Source organism: Schistocerca serialis, chromosome 4 (genome assembly GCF_023864345.2).
Source record: "Schistocerca serialis cubense isolate TAMUIC-IGC-003099 chromosome 4, iqSchSeri2.2, whole genome shotgun sequence".
Lineage (NCBI taxonomy): Eukaryota > Metazoa > Arthropoda > Insecta > Orthoptera > Acrididae > Schistocerca > Schistocerca serialis.
Genome location: NC_064641.1, coordinates 111,836,275 through 111,856,201, shown reverse-complemented (window position 1 = coordinate 111,856,201; position 19,927 = coordinate 111,836,275). Strand labels below are relative to the sequence as shown.

At 44.5% G+C, this 19,927-nt stretch overlaps 1 protein-coding gene across 1 annotated transcript; it reads right to left on the bottom strand.

The window, feature by feature from the left end:
- Positions 1-17,916: 17,916 nt before the first annotated feature.
- On the bottom strand, positions 17,917-19,017 carry LOC126474297 (piggyBac transposable element-derived protein 3-like). The gene has a single exon (XM_050101762.1). The coding sequence runs from the start codon at positions 19,015-19,017 to the stop codon at positions 17,917-17,919; it is 1,101 nt and encodes a 366-aa protein (XP_049957719.1).
- Positions 19,018-19,927: the final 910 nt, after the last annotated feature.

The window sequence follows — 19,927 nt, the reverse complement described above, 5'->3', positions numbered from 1 at the left end:
CGCGGTGTTGGCCGTCGAATGGCGCTAGCTGCGCAGCATTTGTGCACCGCCGCCGTCAGTCTCAGCCAGTTTGCCGTGGCATACGGAGCTCCATCGCAGTCTTTAACACTGGTAGCATGCCGCGACAGCGTGGACGTGAACCGTATGTGCAGTTGACGGACTTTGAGCGAGGGCATATAGTGGGCATGCGGGAGGCCGGGTGGACGTACCGCCGAATTGCTCAACACGTGGGGCGTGAGGTCTCCACAGTACATCGATGTTGTCGCCAGTGGTCGGCGGAAGGTGCACGTGCCCGTCGACCTGGGACCGGACCGCAGCGACGCACGGATGCACGCCAAGACCGTAGGATCCTACGCAGTGCCGTAGGGGACCGCACCGCCACTTCCCAGCAAATTAGGGACACTGTTGCTCCTGGGGTATCGGCGAGGACCATTCGCAACCGTCTCCATGAAGCTGGGCTACGGTCCCGCACACCGTTAGGCCGTCTTCCGCTCACGCCCCAACATCGTGCAGCCCGCCTCCAGTGGTGTCGCGACAGGCGTGAATGGAGGGACGAATGGAGACGTGTCGTCTTCAGCGATGAGAGTCGCTTCTGCCTTGGTGCCAATGATGGTCGTATGCGTGTTTGGCGCCGTGCAGGTGAGCGCCACAATCAGGACTGCATACGACCGAGGCACACAGGGCCAACACCCGGCATCATGGTGTGGGGAGCGATCTCCTACACTGGCCGTACACCACTGGTGATCGTCGAGGGGACACTGAATAGTGCATGGTACATCCAAACCGTCATCGAACCCATCGTTCTACCATTCCTAGACCGGCAAGGGAACTTGCTGTTCCAACAGGACAATGCACGTCCGCATGTATGCCGTGCCACCCAACGTGCTCTAGAAAGTGTAAGTCAACTACCCTGGCCAGCAAGATCTCCGGATCTGTCCCCCATTGAGCATGTTTGGGACTGGATGAAGCGTCGTCTCGCGCGGTCTGCACGTCCAGCACGAACGCTGGTCCAACTGAGGCGCCAGGTGGAAATGGCATGGCAAGCCGTTCCACAGGACTACATCCAGCATCTCTACGATCGTCTCCATGGGAGAATAGCTGCCTGCATTGCTGCGAAAGGTGGATATACACTGTACTAGTGCCGACATTGTGCATGCTCTGTTGCCTGTGTCTATGTGCCTGTGGTTCTGTCAGTGTGATCATGTGATGTATCTGACCCCAGGAATGTGTCAATAAAGTTTCCCCTTCCTGGGACAATGAATTCACGGTGTTCTTATTTCAATTTCCAGGAGTGTATATCCTGGTTCTTTTCGGAATGTGAAGTTACCTCTCAAGGATAGGATTCGCTAATGAAATTTCTATACAAAGTTTAAGATTGTTTTTGACTTGGCAGAATGGCTGAGAGGCACGCCTACTCAACTTGAATGATTATCCTTCAGAATGTTGCTAGGTACAGTCGAGGCCGTCGTGTGTGAAATGCAGTGAAGTGTACTGTTGTGGAGGAAATATGGGGCTCGCAATAGCTGTAGCGCACAATACCGTAAGCTGCGATGACTGCTGTCTGCGCCGCTCGCTGCTGACAAATAAGATAACTCTCGTTCTATCTGGATTGACCTTCGCCATTCAAAAAGTCAATGATTCCTATTCGCCCCTAGTCTAACTATTGGCGTGGTACACCGTCATATAACCAGTCCCACCGCGATGCCACTCAAAAATTCGCTCGCATGCGTTTAACTATAACTCTGTCCGTTCACTCCGCACAATAAGTGTGTCGGCCAACACAGTGAACAATGCTTAATCGCAAGGACTCAATATAGAGTCGCACTTCGATTCGCTCTCGACAGAGGTGCTCTCCCAGTGAAGCACTGAGGAGAGACTTGTTCCTCGCTCCAAGAGCGACAATGGAACGGCGCCTCTCCACGCCAGACGTGAAGGGGTATATCTTTCAGTCTCTTCCATTACTCCTTCAGCTCAAGGCGTCATAAATATCGTCTGCCAATCAGCATTGCTCTTCTAAAACGGGAGAATGACGTTTCGTTTAAGGCGACCAATCCGGAAATCTGTAATATCGGCGTTTGGCGTTTGCTGTCTCCCTGAGAAAATCTCTGAAACTGCGTGCTATGTGTAAAGAATGCGTAGGCTGGCCGCTCCCACACAATGTAGCGGAATTTGCTTTTAAGCCGAACACGGGGTGTTCCTCCTTTCCCTCGGGCGAACGCTGTCCGCTCCACGGGCAGCCACCAACCGACGTAGATGGGTTGGAACTGACCTCCTGGTGTGCGGTTGCCTCTCTCGAACTAAAAGCTCCTGTGACCGTCATGTCTGGAATGTATGTGTGTACGCCAGCCTCGAGTATTTCAACCACAGTGCGCGCTTGCGATTTATTAGTTATTTGCAAATCGTTTACATGAATTCATACAAGATTGACTTTATCTTATCGAGTTTGGGTTCGAATGAAGCGTCTTGATGTGAGGGCGGAATATGTAAGCAATGAAGGTCAGGAGACCACGACGTCTTACAAATCCAGAATAGTGAATATCATCCTTTCTTCTAGTGTTGTAGCTATGCACTTCGCTGTTATTTTTTAATTGGGATGGGTTATTAATGACAAATTTCGTAAGTGAATTTATGTATTGCAAAGGTACTGTGAATATCCCGAATTCCTTAAATAAATGTCTGCAAGGTGATCTTGGGTGGGCTCTGGCTATTATTCTGATTACACGCTTTTGTGCAATGAATACTTTCTCTCTTAATGACGAACTGTCCCAAAATATGATGCCATATGAAAGCAGTGAATGAAAATAAGCATAGTAGGCTAATTTACTGATATGTTTATCACCAAAATTTTCAATAACCCTAATAGCATAAGTAGCTGAACCTAACCGTTTCAGCAGATCATCGATGTGTTTCTTCCAATTCAATTTCTCATCAATGCACACACACCCAGAAATTTTGAGTATTCTATCTTAGTAACAGACTTCCATTCATAGTCTATATTTATCAATGGTTTTATGCCATATACTGTACAGAATTGTAAAACTGTGTTTTCCCAAAATTTAGTGAGAGTCCATTTGCAGAGAACCACTTAATAATTTTCTGAAAGACATTATTTGCAATTTCCTCAGCTGATTCTTGCTTCTTGGGTGTGATTACTATACTTGTATCATCAGAAAAAAGAACTAACTTTGCATCTTCATGAATACAGAGTGGCAAGTTGTTAATATATACTAAGAACAATAAGGGACCCAAGACTGAACCCCATAGGACACCATTCTTGATACCTCCCCAGTTAGAGGAATCTGCTGGTTTTTGTAGACTATCTGTACTGTTAACTTCAACCTTCTGCATTCTTCCAGTTAAGTATGAATTAAACCATTTGTGCACTGTCCCACTCATACCACAATACTTAAGCTTATCTAGAAGAATTTCATGATTCACACAATCAAAAGCCTTTGAGAGATCACAAAATACCCCAATGGGTGATGTTTGGTTATTCATTGCATTTAATATTTGATCAGTGAAAGCATATATATCATTTTCTGTCGAAAAGCCTTTCTGAAAACCAAACTGACATTTTGTTAGTACTTCATTTTTAAAATATGTGAAGCTACTGTTGAATAATTAGATGAAACAGACGGAGCGTGAGAGGACGGGAGGTGGGGTGGTTCATGCGAAAATTGCAGAAGTTGAGAGGTGGGTTGGATGGATGGGGGGGGGGGTGCTGCTGTCAGCGAAATATGACATCAAAGGTCATTTAAAGATTGTCTTGTTCTCTCCTTGCCCTACTACTGAGATGAACAGAGGGGAAAGGAAGAGATGGACATAGAAACGAAGGAGGAGGAGAGGGAGAGAGGGGTGGAAGAGAAGGAGAGGGACAGGGAAAGGAAAGGGGAGGAGATGAACAGAGAGAGGAGGAGAAGCAGATAGATAGATAGATAGAGGGGAAGGAGGGGGATATGGACAGCGAGGGAAGGAGCAAATGGACATGGGGGGAAGAGCAGGTGGACACAGGGAGGGAAGAAAAGGAAATGGATGGAGAGGGTGAGAGGTGGAGATCGACTAGCAGAAGACTGCAATAAATCCACACCAGGCCAACGCCAGGTACTCAGTTGTTTCATAAGCTGTCTCCTTTGTTCACTAACTGCCTTCTCTTAGCGTCCTAGCGGTGAACAGAATTCTGCTACCTGATTTATCCCAAACTGACAAGGGAACAGTACAATCTGATATGTTGAATATGCCCTGAAATATTTAATACAGGCAGAATGCAACGAAAGAAAGGCCCTGTCAAAATTTTAGCTGCTAAGACGCACTGTTGAAAATGGCCAAGTTCTTAACTCACCAGGTGCCTGGAGAATTACACACCGCTCCGAAGCTGCAGCAGATTGTGCATACGCAACATGGCAGGTGATACCCATATCCTTTGATGACGACGCATCGGTAAACGGATAACACGATACGGCGCGATCGTAATTTGTAAAGCGAATTTCAGTTTTCGTGGATAGTTTCTCTGAAACAATTGTCCGCAGTTACTCTTCACTCAAATTTGCAACTCATTTAATATCCCTAATAATTACCAGTTCCTTTTGTGGTAGCGTAATAAGTTTCCTTTAATTTATGTCTATCGTCACAAACATTTTTTTAACAGATTACCGGTTTCGGATTTTATAAAACAGATCTGATGATGGTCATTATAGACCGAAACCGGTAATCTGTTAACAATAAGTTTGTGACCATAGACGTAAATTAAAGGAAACTTATTATATACGGGTCACTGTTTTATTCGCGACAATGTCGCAGCTCATGAGCGTAATAAGTGTTGACAATGGAGATAAAACTGAATTAATATTCATTGTGTTTAACGTTAAAATCAAGCAGTGTACAAACCCGATTTTACTTCGTAAAATCTGACCGTGATCTGTATAAATGCAAGAATGACTTATGCAAAGTGATAAATACGCGCCAAAATGAAACTCGCAGAACTGTGAAAGAAAACGTATCTGAGAGACTAACTATACAGGGTGGCCACAAAGTCCTGTTATCCCTCATTAATAACCAACATACACCACTGAATAAATAACATGAACAACAGTTCTTTAGGAGTCTTCTTGAGATATGAACCATGTAGCGCTTCTCGTGAGAGGCAATGCACCTTTACCGGTGGAGATGTACGAGACTGGGCCCTCCGAATAGCAAATGAAATGAACATTCCTGATTACAAGTCTTCTTCGACCTGGTTAAGCAGATTCAAGAAATCATGCAGTATAGGAAGTCGCAAACAACCAAGTTTACTTCAACTAAGGATGTTCACAGTTGATGCAAAAACGAAGCTTGCTGTTATTCCCGTATCTGCTGTGTCTAACGCCAATCAGTCAGCTTTCGTAAAAGAACTGTGAGTAAATTGCGAGGTGAAGAAGGGGAGAGGCTGTTGTGCAATACATTAACGCTACAGCACATTCATATACAACAATGACAGTGGTAAGTATGAGTGGATGACTACGTCCACAGCTTTATATCTGTCTTCAGGGACCTCAAGACACATAAAAACCAAAAACAAAAGTAGAACTAGAATGAGATTTTCACTCTGCAGCGGAGTGTGCGCTGATATGAAACTTCCTGGCAGATTAAAACTGTGTGCCCGACCCAGACTCGAACTCGGGACCTTTGCCTTTCGCGGGCAACTGCTCTACCATCTGAGCTACCGAAGCACAACTCACGCCCAGTCCTCACAGCATTACTTCTGCCAGTATCTCATCCCCTACCTTCCAAACTTTACAGAAGCTCTCCTGCGAACCTTGCAGAACTAGCACTCCTGAAACAAAGGATACGCGGAGACGTGGCTTAGCCACAGCCTAGGGGATGTTTCCAGAATGAGATTTTCACTCTGCAGCGGAGTGTGCGATGATATGAAACTTCCTGGCAGATTAATAATGTGTGCCCGACCGAGACTCGAACTCTGGACCTTTGCCTTTCGCGGGCAAGAAGTAAAGCTGGCAGAAGTAAAGCTGTGAGGACTGGGCGTGAGTCGTGCTTCGGTAGCTCAGATGGTAGAGCACTTGCCCGCGGAAGGCAAAGGTCGCGAGTTCGAGTCTCGGGCGGGCACACAGTTTTAATCTGCCAGGAAGTTTCAAAAGTAGAACTGTTTAGTGGCAAAAATCTTGTGATCGATCTATCAAAACCTGGAAAATATAGGAAAGAATAGTTTTTAACAGCTCATTCGAAACGGTTCCTAATCAATTGTAGAAATTAATTCCATGCTTTTGTTGAACTCTTGGCCTGGACATAGCTATACCTTTGTTTTTCAGGAGGACTATCGAAAGACTGTTGATGTGATTCAGATTCCACCAGGAACAACCAATGTGACTCTCGATAAAGAATTTTTTCGATTGTGGAAAGTATTTTAAAGTAATTGTCAGACAGTATAATTCCCAGCTGCTCCGTGTCATTTGAAGTTTGGCAGGAGAACAGTAATATTAGATTTCAGTCATTTGCGCACAATAAGCAGAACGACGGCCAGCACCGTTTCTTACTCCATTGCCATTCGGTCTAAATAAAGCTATTAATTACTTTCACATGCCTGAGACCACTAATTTTTCTTTCCTCAGGTGTGCCTTGTATAAGGAAAATGTTTGTTTTTGTGCAATCCTGCCCACTCGTCTCTTATAGGGTACCTAGGAAGCTGTTTTCTCGGATAGCTAAACAACACACAACACAATCATATTAATGGAGTTCATTGCAGTGATTGACTTGACAATACTCAACTTTGTATTTACAACGAATTCTCGGAAGCAATTGGCGACATGCAAATAATCAATGTCTTCGCTATATATACTACTGGCCATTAAAATTACTACACCACGAAGATGACGTGCTACCGACGCGAAATTTAACCGACAGGAAGAAGATGCTGTGATATGCAAATGATTAGCTTTTCAGAGCATTCACACAAGGTTGGCGCCGGTGGCGACACCTACAACGTGCTGACGTGAGGAAAGTTTCCAACCGATTACTCATGCACAAACAGCAGTTGACCGCCGTTGCTTGGTGAAACGCTGTTGTGATGCCTCGTGTAAGGAAGAGAAATGCGTACCATCACGTTTCCGACTTTGATAAATGTCGGATTGTAGCCTATCGCGATCGCGGTTTATTGTATCACGATATTGCTGCTCGCGTTGATCGAGATCCAATGACTGTTAGCAGAATATGGTATCGGTGGGTTCAGGAGGGTAATACGGGACGCCGTGCTGGATCCCAACGGCCTCGTATCACTAGCAGTCGAGATGACAGACATCTTATCCGCATGGCTGTAACGGATCGTGCTGCCACGTCTCGATCCCTGAGGCAATAGTTGGGGACGTTTGCAAGACAACAACAATCTGCACGAACAGTTCGACAGCATTTACAGCAGCATGGACTATCAGCTCGGAGACCATGGCTGCGGTTACCCTTGACGCTGCATCACAGACAGGAGCGCCTGCGATGGTGTACTCAACGACGAACCTGGGTGCACGAATGGCAAAACGTCATTTTTTCGGATGAATCCAGGTTCTGTTTACAGCATCATGATGGTCGCATCCGTGTTTGGCGACATCGCGGTGAACGCACATTGGAAGCGCGTATTCGTCATCGCCATACTGGCGTATCACCCGGCGTGATGGTGTGGGGTGCCACTGGTTACACGTCGCATTGACTGGACTTTGAACAGTGGACGCTACATTTCAGATGTCTTACGACCCGTGACTCTACCCTTCATTCGATCCCTGCGAAAACCTACATTTCAGCAGGATAATGCACGACCGCATGTTGCAGGTCCTGTACTGGCCTTTCTGGATACAGAAAATGTTCGACTGCTGCCCTGGCCAGCACATTCTCCAGATCACTCACCAATTGAAAACGTCTGGTCAATGGTGGCGGAGCAACTGGCTTGTCACAATACGCCAGTCACTACTCTTGATGAACTGTGGTATCGTGTTGAAGCTGCATGGGCAGCTGTACCTGTATACGCCATCCAAGCTCTGTTTGACTCAATGCCCAGGCGTATCAAGGCCGTTATTACGGCAGAGGTGGTTGTTCTGGGTACTGATTTCTCAGGATCTATGCACCCAAATTGCGTGTAAATGTAATCACATGTCAGTTCTAGTATACTATATTTGTCCAATGAATACCCATTTATCATCTGCATTTCTTCTTGGTGTAGCAATTTTAATGGCCAGTAGTGTACAATGTCGATGTAAATTAATCACACAAGTTGATATGGATCACAAGTCACGGCCCTTCTAGTCCGGGCCTACTAGTGTGCGTCTTCTACTGTCCAGCCGAGGCTAATTTTTTTTTTCTTTATTGTGATTTCATTCCCCTGCCCCATATGGGCAGGGCAGGGCTGTCAGCGGCACAATCCGCCGCTCTTCAGCCGAGTGACATGACAACTAAAACAAGAATAAAATGATACACACATAAGGAGATAAAAAAGGGGAACATAAAACAGAGTAAGGGGAGAAAATGGAGGTAAAAAAACACTGACTTGTAGATGCTCATGGGGGACAGTTAAAAAAGTCACCAGAAAGTTAAAAAACACAGTTGGCGATTCTTGAAACGCAGAGAAGACACTGAATGCTCATGCACAGGTTAAAAGTTGGCCACAGTATTAAAAACACTCTGAAACAACACACTTAAAACCCACTTGGAGCACACACGATGAAGAATAAAACTACCAGGTGGGTCCTGCCGAGGGAAAGGTCAGAGAGGATGGAAAAGGAGGGGAGAGCATGCGGCAGCTGGGGAAGTGGCGGGATGAAGAGAGGAGGGGCAACAGTGGGTTCACGAAGAGGCAGGAGACACATGGGGCGGGAGAGGAAAAGGGAAGACAGGGCAGGAGGGATTGCAGAGACACTGAAAGGAGGCACAAGAGATGGAGGGGAAGTAGGAGGGGAAAGCCGCTCAGAAGGAGGGAGGGGGAGGAGAGGGAGCACTGAGGAAGAGGCAGAAAGAGGGGGTTAGAGTTGGTAGGAAGGGTAGATGTCAGGACAAAGCTCATCATCCGGGAGGGATAGACGGTGAAAGTTGTGTTGGGAATGGAGATGGAGGGTGTGGAGATGGAGAGAGGGAGGGACAAAATGGTAAAGTCGCGGCAACTGGTTGGGGTGGAGAGGAAGGGAGACACCAGGGGGTGAGGGGGATCAAGGCGGCGGACAATATATAGTGTGCGGATGTGTTCAAGGAAAAGGAGAAGGTGGGGGAAGGGGATGAGGTCATAGAGGATGCGCGTGGTGGAGGGAAGGCGGATACAGAAGGCGAGGCGGAGTGCATGGCGTTCGAGGATTTGGAGGGCTTTATAGAACCGGGGAGGGACAGAAATCCAAGCTACGCTGGCATAAGAAAGGATGGGGCGGATCATGGATTTGTAGGTGTGAAGGATGGTGGAAGGATGCAGACCCCACGTCCAGCCGGACAGGAGTTTCAGGAGGTGGAGGCGGTTGTGAGCTTTGTTTTGGATGGTAAGGAGATGGGGAATCCAGGTGAGGTGGCGGTTGAGTGGTAGGCCAAGATATTTGAGGGTAGGAGTGAGGTGGATAGGACGGCCATAAATGGTGAGTTAGAAATCATGGAGGCAGAAGGAGCGGGTGCTGGGGCCTATGATGACCACCTGGGTCTTGGAGGGATTAACACGGAGGAACCACTGGTTGCACTAAGCGGTGAATTGGTCAAGGTGGGTTTGGAGGGTACGTTGGGACCGTTGAAGGGTAGGATAAAGGGCTAGGAAGGCGGTGTCATCAGCGAACTGGAGAAGATGAACAGGAGGGGGAGGTGGCCAAGGCTAAGCACGGGCAGCGCTTATATTCTCTTCGGCTAGAGGCCGCTCTTGTCATGGTGCGGTCCGAGTCAGCGTGTTATTGGCTGACTCACCCTTCTCTGCGGTTACGTTCTTAATCTTCGTGTCAGTGCTTGTCGTTAAACCGGAACAGTTCCCTTCGTTCAAATGACACCTCGCTTTACTGTGATCACAATGAGTAACAAACAAAGAACTCTTTCATTGAAACTTCTTGGCAGATTAAAACTGTATGCCGCACCGAGATTCGAACTCGGGACCTTTGTTTTTCGCGGGCAAGTACTCTGCCATCTGAGCTACCCAAGTACGACTCACGCCCCGTCCTCACAGCTTTAATTCTGCCAATACTTCGTCTCCTACCTTCCAAAGGTCCCGAGTTCGAGTCTCGGTCCAGCACACAGTTTTAATCTGCCAGGAAGTTTCATATCAGCTCACACTCCGCTGCAGAGTGAAAATCTCATTCTGGAAACTCTCTCATTGTTACTAAAATATACGTTATTCAAAAATTATCAAAAGAATTGTGCTACAGGAACTGTTATAAAATGATGTACGTGCAAGAAATATTTCATTTCAATAAATTAAAGTCCTGATTGATGGAAATCGTCTGTAATGTAACATCAAATATTGCCGTAATTTATTTTCCTCTGCTAGTCACCTTTGTAAAAACTGCATATGCAAGAATTTAGCTGTCGACACGAACTGCCCCTTGCTCAAAACAAGTGCTTCAGATTTGCTTGTTTCACTCCGGATATGTGCATTATGCGGCACTGCGCTTCCTTGTCACAGCCGACCGCGAGCTAGGCAGGAAGAGCTGTCCAAACCGTTTTCATAAGCGGCTCTTCGTGAGACAAAAACGAGTAACTTCAATAATTTTTAAACAATACTTGCAGTGCATCTTAGCGTAACACTACCGGCCCTTGCCAAATTGGCAAATTTTAACCTTCTGTGAAGGGTTTAGCCTGACCCCGACTGTACCTAATAACAAGGAATCTGACTATAATTTCGTAACCGCGAAGTAAGTGAAACAGTAACAACAGCAAAGCTCAGTAGAGAGGCGAGATGTATCGCTAAATCGTACGTGGGGGCGTCAATATTACTGACGATCGGCCGTAACGGAACCTCTTTTTTATGGATCTTCGGAAGACCGTATAACCTGGTCGCCCTCACGTATGATTTGGCGATACATCTCGCCTCTCTACGGAGACCTTTTGTGTGGAAGTGCGCGTATCATGTTCGGAACTCGGCTGACTTTATCAATAGACCGAAGTCACTTCAACTTGGTGAAACTGACTTACTAGTCCGCTTCGATGTCATCTCACTTTTCACTAAGGTTCCTCTTATGGATTCTTTGTCGCTCATCAGCAATACGTTCACGGCCGACATAACAGCACTTTTCCATCACGTCCTTTCCTCAACCTATTTTTTATTTAACAACGAATATTCTGAGCAGACTGACGGTGTTGCCATGGGCAGACCTCTCTCGCCTTTGGTAGCAAACTTTTTCATGGACGACTTTGAGGAAAGGGCACTAGATTCGGCAGAACTTAAACCGAGAATTTTCTGGCGATATGTAGATGACACTTTTGTAGTGTGGCCCCATGGTGAAGAAGAACTGTCACGGTTCTTGCAACATCTGAATACAATCCACCAACACATCCAGTTTACGATGAAAATAGAGAAGGATGGTTGCTTGCCGTTTTTGGACGTCTTCGTTACTGAGAGAGTGGGTGGGTCATTAGGGCATTCTGTCTACCGTAAGCCAACACATACGGACCTTTACCTGCGAGCGTCGAGTTGTCATCATCTTGCACAAACTACCGGCGTCCTCAGAACGTCAGATTAGAAGGAAGATACGTGACCACCCACAACATCAAGAAGATAAGGAGCTATTCAAGTCCAGGGTGTTCCTTCCATACGCCGGCATCGTTTCATCTCAAATAGGCACGACCCCTCCCTACACACACACAAACACACACACACACACACACACACACACACACACACACACACACAATTCTCTCGATTTTTTTAAACTAATTTGTCCTCGATGCCATACAATATATCAGACGGACGTATGTCTTTCTCAGCAAATATGTACTATAAAGCCCTTTTACCACCGAGTCGATGTAGTAACTATTAATTAGTTCATCAGGTTACCCTCCACTCAGAGGCTGTTGCACGCACGTACCGTTATTTTGATTTGTAAATAATATATTTCAGCTATCAGTCGTCCTTTGGAATATTTATTGGCAGATCTAGATTTCGGCTAGCAACTAGCCATTCTCAATGCATTGTCCTTTTTTTGGTCAATGCATGTAATGCCTGTCGGTCTGGCTTTGTACACAGTTCCAGCAATTGTACATCAATAACCCCAAAACCATTGCTGAGCTGAAATAGCCGTCCAGGAGGTCGTCGACAGCATCGATATTCCGACACTTGAGTGGGTCTTGCAGAATTTCGCTATTCGTCTGCACCACATCATCGCCAATGATGGCAGACATATCGAATATGTCATAAGCTACATCCAAATATCTGTAGTGATGAAACTTCAAAAAATGGTTCAAATGGCTCTGAGCACTATGGGACTTAACATCTATGGTCATCAGTCCCCTAGAACTTAGAACTACTTAAACCTAACGAACCTAAGGACATCACACACATCCATGCCCGAGGCAGGATTCGAACCTGCGACCGTAGCAGTCGCGCGGTTCCGGACTGAGCGCCTGAACCGCGAGACCACCGCGGCCGGCGATGAAACTTCCTGGCAGATCAGATAGAGCACTTGCCCGTGAAAGGCAAATGTTTCGAGTTCGAGTCTCGGTCTGGAACACAGTTTTGATCTGACAGGAAGTTTCATATCAGCGCACACTCCGCTGCAGAGTGAAAATTTCGATCTGTAGTGATGTTTACATGCTGAATAAAGTGTGTGCAAGCTGTAGTTTGTAACTAATTTACTTTTTTCATATAGTTCCGTAATTATCACCCGGTATGCTCAAGCATTTATTTGTCTAGAAGTTTCCTTAACTTTATCCAAACCCTGTGGATGGCTCCATCACTCAGTTACAGGAAACTCGTACCTGAATATGTTGGAGATCCGGGTTTCTTCCGCGTTTACGGGTACATGCCTAAAATTTCATTTTCCAAGTAGACGGCACATCACCATGCAGGTACCTGTATGATGAACATTGATTAACAATGAGCTGCTTCGGCGATGCATTGGCCGTAAGGGGATGCATCGCACCGCTGGCCTGCAGCGTCGCCTCGCGTCACGGTTTGTGATCCTCTCCTGAGGAGGCTCGTGAGAGACTGCTCTATGTGCCTCCTAACAACTTTGCGTCAAATGTGACGTCCCATAGCAACAGCGATGAACGTAACATCAGGCACGCCCGCGAAAGTGTGGGACGAGTTTGCGTATCGCCTTCACGTTTGCCGTGCATCCAGCGGACAGCACACTGGACATTTGTGAGAAAAAAAAACACTCCGTCTTCAGGCCACGAGAGGCCTACCAGGACCATCCGACCGCCGTGTCATCCTTAGTGGAGGATGCGGATACGAGGGGCGTGGGGTCGTTATGATGGAATTCTTGACCGAAGCCGCTACTATTCGGTCGAGTAGCTCCTCAATTGATATCACGAGGCTGAGTGCACCCCGAAAAAATGGCAACAGTGCACGGCGGCCTGGATGGTCACCCATCCTAGTGCCGACCACGCCCGGCAGCGCTTAACTTCGGTGATCTCCCGGGAACCGGTGTACCCACTGCAGAAAGGCCGTTGCCCGAACATTTCTGAAAGGCAAACAAAATCTTTAATCCTACAACTGTGAAAAGTAGCGTGAAGTTGTACAAATATGTGCATGCATGCAAAATATATAAAACGAGCTACTCGTCCAAACTTTGCAGGCCCAAGGGATGTCGGTGGCCACCTTCGCATCCTCAGCCTAAAGGCATCACGAGCGTGTGGCTGGGGGGATGTAGGCAGCGTACCACATCTCCTGGCCATTTTGCCCACTTCCCAAATCGTTGAGCGGCTACTTCAGCTTGTCAGCTGGTGTCACGAACTTGATTGCACCCCGTACCAGTCCTCCCACCAAGTAAAAATCCTTGTAGATACCGGGAATCGAGCCAGAGTCCTCTTCATGGCAACTGTCTGTGCTGACCACTCAGCTACGGATTCGGATTGTAGAAGATATGCCCTTGTAATATTGTATAGTTCTTTGGAAATTGATAATGCATGTAGAAAATGCAGTCTTGTGAGATCGGAACAGTGTTTTTGAAACACCCTGTACTTGCAGAAAAGACTTCCTAACACTTTCATATTCGTTGTTAACAAATTTATCAAGAGCTTTCCTTCCTAATCCAATTTCCTCCGAATCAACTGATTTGCACTCTAACCTTGTTTCACTTTTATTCTTATTCATACCGTAACCTATTTCAAGACATTATAATTACGCTCATTTTATCTTCTCTGACATTTTATCTTCTGTCATCCGCAAACTTCAAAATTTCAGGGAGTGTGTTCCGATCAACGTCGTCGAAAGTCGAACGGGTTTGCAGTAAAGTAAAACTGTCCTCGACCCGAATGTTAGTGTAAAAACGGCAGCGCTATGAATGCGGTGTGCGCTTGTCTTCCTCCGCCATTTGAACTGACACGCAGCCAGCTACAGGGGGAACAACAGTTTGATGTTTACCCCGAACTATGGAACAACTTGACATTTTTCTGCAAAGCAAAAACTGTGCCACTTCATGCGGGCACCAAACGTTCTGCAAAAAATGAAGGAAAGAGCACTTGTATAGGCAGGTCACGTGGCTCACATGCCTTCGGGTTGGCAGACAAGGGAAAACGTGAATGGACGAAATTATGAAAAACCTAGTACAGAGAAAAGGGTGGGACTAATCAAATTGGACACAAGCAGCTCAGCAGAGCTGTCACTGAGAGCAGACTGTAAGGTCAGCACATGACCTCCAATATCGACAAGTAAGTGTAATTTTCTGTATCGATTCCAGCAACATTTGCTTTCCATATCAGTCTTTTGACCTTCAGTAATTTTGTGCTGTATTTCCCGAGGATATGCCACTTTACTGTATGGTTAAATTATGATGCAATTCTGTTAGGTAAAATTGAACCCCATTCGGATCCACAAGTGATATTTCCATTATCAAAAACAAATCACACATTCTATGAGGTGAGGCTTGGAAAGCTTGATCCCTTGATTGGATAGGTAGGTTGGACAATGTATAAAGATAAACAGTGAGACGTGGGACAGGGGAAACAGGATTTCTGGTCAGGCCGGTAGAGAATTATCAACAGAAAATCAGCTATGGGTAATGCAGTACAGCGAACTCATTATCATACTCAATACAGCTACATCGCCAACAACGAACACAATAGTACAAGTGTATATGCCCACAAACTTTGCAGGTGACAGCGACGTGGAAAGAATGTATGATGAGGCAAAATAAATCATTCAGGTAGTTAAGGGACATGTAAATTTAGTTGTATAATTCAATTGAAAGAAGCAATCGTATGTGGTTTTCCTGCTGGATTACGTTTTTGCAGTGTCTGTTTTTCTTTACAGTTTGTCATCTGCAACCACATACAACTTAGTGTAGAAAAAATATTTACGCAAAAACTATAATTTGTAAACTGTTATGGCTATGCCGGAAATTAATTAATTTTATGTGAAAGGTTATGAGTGTGTGTGTGTGTGTGTGTGTGTGTGTGTGTGTGCCTTTTTACATTATGTTTCACTTACGTTCTCTCTTTTCCTCATCTTCTTCACTGTCAAGTTCTGTGTGTTGAGTTGTCGCTGCCACTGTTTACCCACTGTAAAAACGAGATGGCGGACGGTAGAACAGTTGTAAGTGCGGTTACAAGATGGCTGACAGTGGTACAGTTGAAGATGTCATTGGCGGTTGTTTTGAATCTCTCAAAAGTGTGTGTGTGTGTGTGTGTGTGTGTGTGTGTGTGTGTGTGTGTGCAAAAAAGAGAGAGGGAGAGTAGGTTTGAGAATTTATCATTATTTCTATAATTTAGTTTTATGAGTGTGTATGTATGTATGTGTCTGTGTGGGGGGATCTATGGGTTGGTGTTACCAAATAATTCCCTGAGAGCAGAGAAGATAGTTCCATTGCATTTATTACTTGCTTTTCTTCAACTATGGCTTTTTGTATTTGATAACTTTCTTCAATTATTAGTTTTTGCGGGGGGCTGTTGCTGCATTTGAGAATTTTAAAATCAGTATTGAAGTCTGTTGGGCTATGTTTTTTGTCCATAAGGTGTTCAGCAAATGTGGAATGACAGCTGTTACTTTTTAATGCTCTTCTGTGTTCTGTCTCTGGTATTAAAGTTCCTGCTTGTCTGTCCTATATAAACTGATTTATTTATTTATTTTGATCCAACATCAACTGATAACTAAAAAAGTTTTTTTTTGTTCCAGTCTTCTGGATAAGTCAGAGCCTTACTAACTAGAGTTACATATTACTGCCTGGCTTTATTGTCTGTACAACGTTTTCTAAATTTCGCTGAGAGAACAATGTTACATACATGGACTACACATAAAAACAATTTGCTATTGCAATACATGGGTTAAGAAATTTAGAGTTTGTGACACAGTCTTCAGATCTGAGATTCAAATATTTACTGTTTGTGACACAGTCTAAGATCTGAGATTCATATATTTTTAGATAGATGGTCTTCCATCATATGAGTGTACTAAATCTAGAAACTCACCTATTGAATACACAGGATTGTTTAGGAGTCATAATTTTAATTTCATTTTTAGTTCTGAAATGGGCAATTTGGAGATATTAGGATGGAAGCAATTCAGTAGTTTTATGCCTGCATAGTGAGGGCTTTTCTCACAAAGTGTTGTTCCATGAGATATGTTGTGGGGTCTCTCTCTACCTCTAATATTGCTATCGTGTATTTCTTTGTTAATTGTTTTGTTACTGTTTACTGCCATAATGAATATCTTAAGTACATACGGGTTATGAACAGTTAGTATTTTAAATTTCCAAGATGTTACTCCAGGCAGGCGTAAACTGAATGGGCACAATGGAGAATAATAAACGCTAAAATGAAGATTTGGCTCTGTCTGACTACCCCCTGAAGCAGATCTTAGGATCTCTTAATTATATAAATTACAATCTAAACATAAATTAATGATGAAGGCAACTAATCCTAGTAAATGATAAATGTTGTTCCTGCTTATATATTTATTGCAGATTAAAAATACCCTTATATTACAAAGTTTACAGTTCCTAAGTAAAATTACTAATCAATTGCCCAACTCTGCCCCTTTTTATGACTGCGCAATCTAATATCAATAACGCGAAATGACTAACATCATCTATGTACCAAACACTAGAAGACACTACTTTCAAAGATGGTCTACGGTGGTGTGGAACCTCAGTGGGAATAAACTAACATGATCACAGCTGTTTAGCTTTATAGCTCTAATAAGCCGAAGCAATTTGTGATATCACCAAACATACTGTGTCTGGTGTGTCAGCGTGCTGGTCTCGTACACGTCTGCGTCGATGGAAGAACTCCAGCCACAAAAATAAAAACTCTTTCAAACAGTAGGACGGCAGAAGGCGGTCCTCTGACTAATATACTCTAATACTGTCTTCTCCTCTCTGTGTTCTACAGGCGAGAAACGCGAGCTCCCAGTCACAAGGATGGAGTTCACATAACGTCTCAACATATTTATAGACTGAGGAAGTGCTCTCAATTACTGAACGCTGTGTACTCAACGACGACTTCCAACCCAGAGATGAAGTCCAGAATCGTATAGCCCTTTCAGACCCCCACACAAACTTGAAATGAAAATTTTGAAATAAATGCATTTTCGTAACTAAAAAAATATATAGAATCGTGAACCAATTGCTTAGAAAATTTTATTTCTTAATTTTGATACAAATTTTTAACCCACACGATTGTGTGGGTCAGGATTATCTTACATATTTATGTCATTTCTTGCAGTGATATTCCCGAAAGCAAATACTGTCTTTTGGCATAAATAAATATTACACTTCAGACATCTTGTTCTAGTCCTCTTCTTGCATTTTTTTTTTTTTTCCTACAGCAACGAGCTTAAGGCAAATCATCAACAGTTGGCCAGTGATGATATCCGTCTAGCCGCTTCTCATCACATGTTGTGTTTGCTGGTTTGAACATTTTATTTGGTGGCTCTTCAACGGATTCACTTTCATGTTCCTGTCCTGAAGAAGAAGAAATTAGCGCTTCCCCAAGCACTTGTCGTAATCCAAGAACATCTAAAGTGCTTTTCTTTTGTACTTTATTGGCTTCGCATTCAACTTTGTATTGTAACCAGGAATTGACGCAAGCCAAATCAAGTAAATGAATCAAAACTTTTAAAATCCACTTTTTTGTCTTCAAGAAAGTCCTGTAGGTCTCCATCATTTGGTCGCAGAGGTCCACTCCTCCCATACACAGGTTGTACTTCACTATGACTGCAGGATATGGCACTAAGATGTACTTCTTTTCTAGTTTACTCCATCTCTCAACATTGCTTACAGGTTCACATCCTGTACAAGTAGAGGCAAGGGTCACAGCTTTTGAATCTTTCCACTGGACAATGACTGTTTTATCACCGTCCCTGCAGAATTCTTCCATATCTCCTCTATTCAGTCTTTTTTCTTCTGTCAGGTGAACTGGTTTTACTCTGTTTTTCATTATGGTTACTGTTCCTTCCAGCCCTAGGTCAAGTAACTGTTGCAATAATGGCAAAGCTATAAAATGTCTGTCAAAATATAGTCTTGAACCTTGAGGTAATGTTTGAGCAAGGCGAAGTATTACAGATGGCCCAAGACCGAGGCCAACATCTGGCAGAGGTGTTGATTTACCTTGATAAAATTCAAAATCAAGTACTAAACCTTTCGTTGTTGCCAAAACAAAGTTATTAATTCCCAAAGGGCGCGGTTTGTTTGGAAAATACTGAGACAATGTGCAGCGTCCAGTAAATGGTACCATTTGCTCATCAGTAGAATAATCATTTTCAGAGGGGCGTGGAGGTCTCAAACAAGCACTGCGTACAACATTAATTGCAGGTTGTACTTTCCACAATCTATTAGTTTCTGATTCACGTGGAATGTTGTTAGCGTCCACAACATACAGTGTTGTTCTGAGAGTGAAGAACCTGTCTCTAGGCATACAATCTGCAATAGTTGGCATACGCAATGACTTCTGCAGTACATACAAGTACGAGGATATCTAAAGCAGCCCATAAGTACATGCATGCCATACAGCTTTTTTATCTCTTGAGGATTTGTATGAAACAACTTCCCTTTCTTCGAAAAGTAATAACTGATAGTGCAGTCAGATGCTAACTGAAAAAATCTTCTGGGTAGTACTCGCTGAAATAGCTCATTGGAGTTTTAATTTCCTGTCCTACCTCACTCTCTGAGTGCGCAAAAGTTTTGGAGGTGAATGGTCCTTTCTCTAAGTGGACAAACGACGATGTGTTTCCAATGTTTTTTTTTTTTTTTTTGACCAAGTTGCATGCGAAGATCAGAAGAACGCGAAATCCCGAAAGATTGGCTAAAATTTGCAGACGCGCGGGATTTGGCACGGACTTCAATGCGAGATGCCTCTAATAGGTTCCACAACGAAACATTGTCTCGAAATTTGGTAGAAAATCCAAACAAATTCTGGTCGTGTGTAAAGTGCACAAGCGGCAAGACGCAGTCAATACCTTCGCTGCGCAGTGCCGATGGTACTGTTACCGACGACTGTGCCGCTAAAGCGGAGTTACTGAACGCAGTTTTCCGAAATTCCTTCACCAGGGAAGACGAATGGAATATTCCAGAATTTGAAACACGAACAGCTGCTAGCATGAGTTTCTTAGAAGTAGATACCTTAGGGGTTGCGAAGCAACTCAAATCGCTTGATACGGGCAAGTCTTCAGGTCCAGATTGTATACCGATTAGGTTCCTTTCAGATTACGCTGATACAATAGCTCCCTACTTAGCAACCATATACGACCGCTCGCTCACCGATAGATCTGCACCATACAGACTGGAAAATTGCGCAGGTCGCACCAGTGTTTAAGAAGGGTATTAGGAGTAATCCATCGAACTACAGA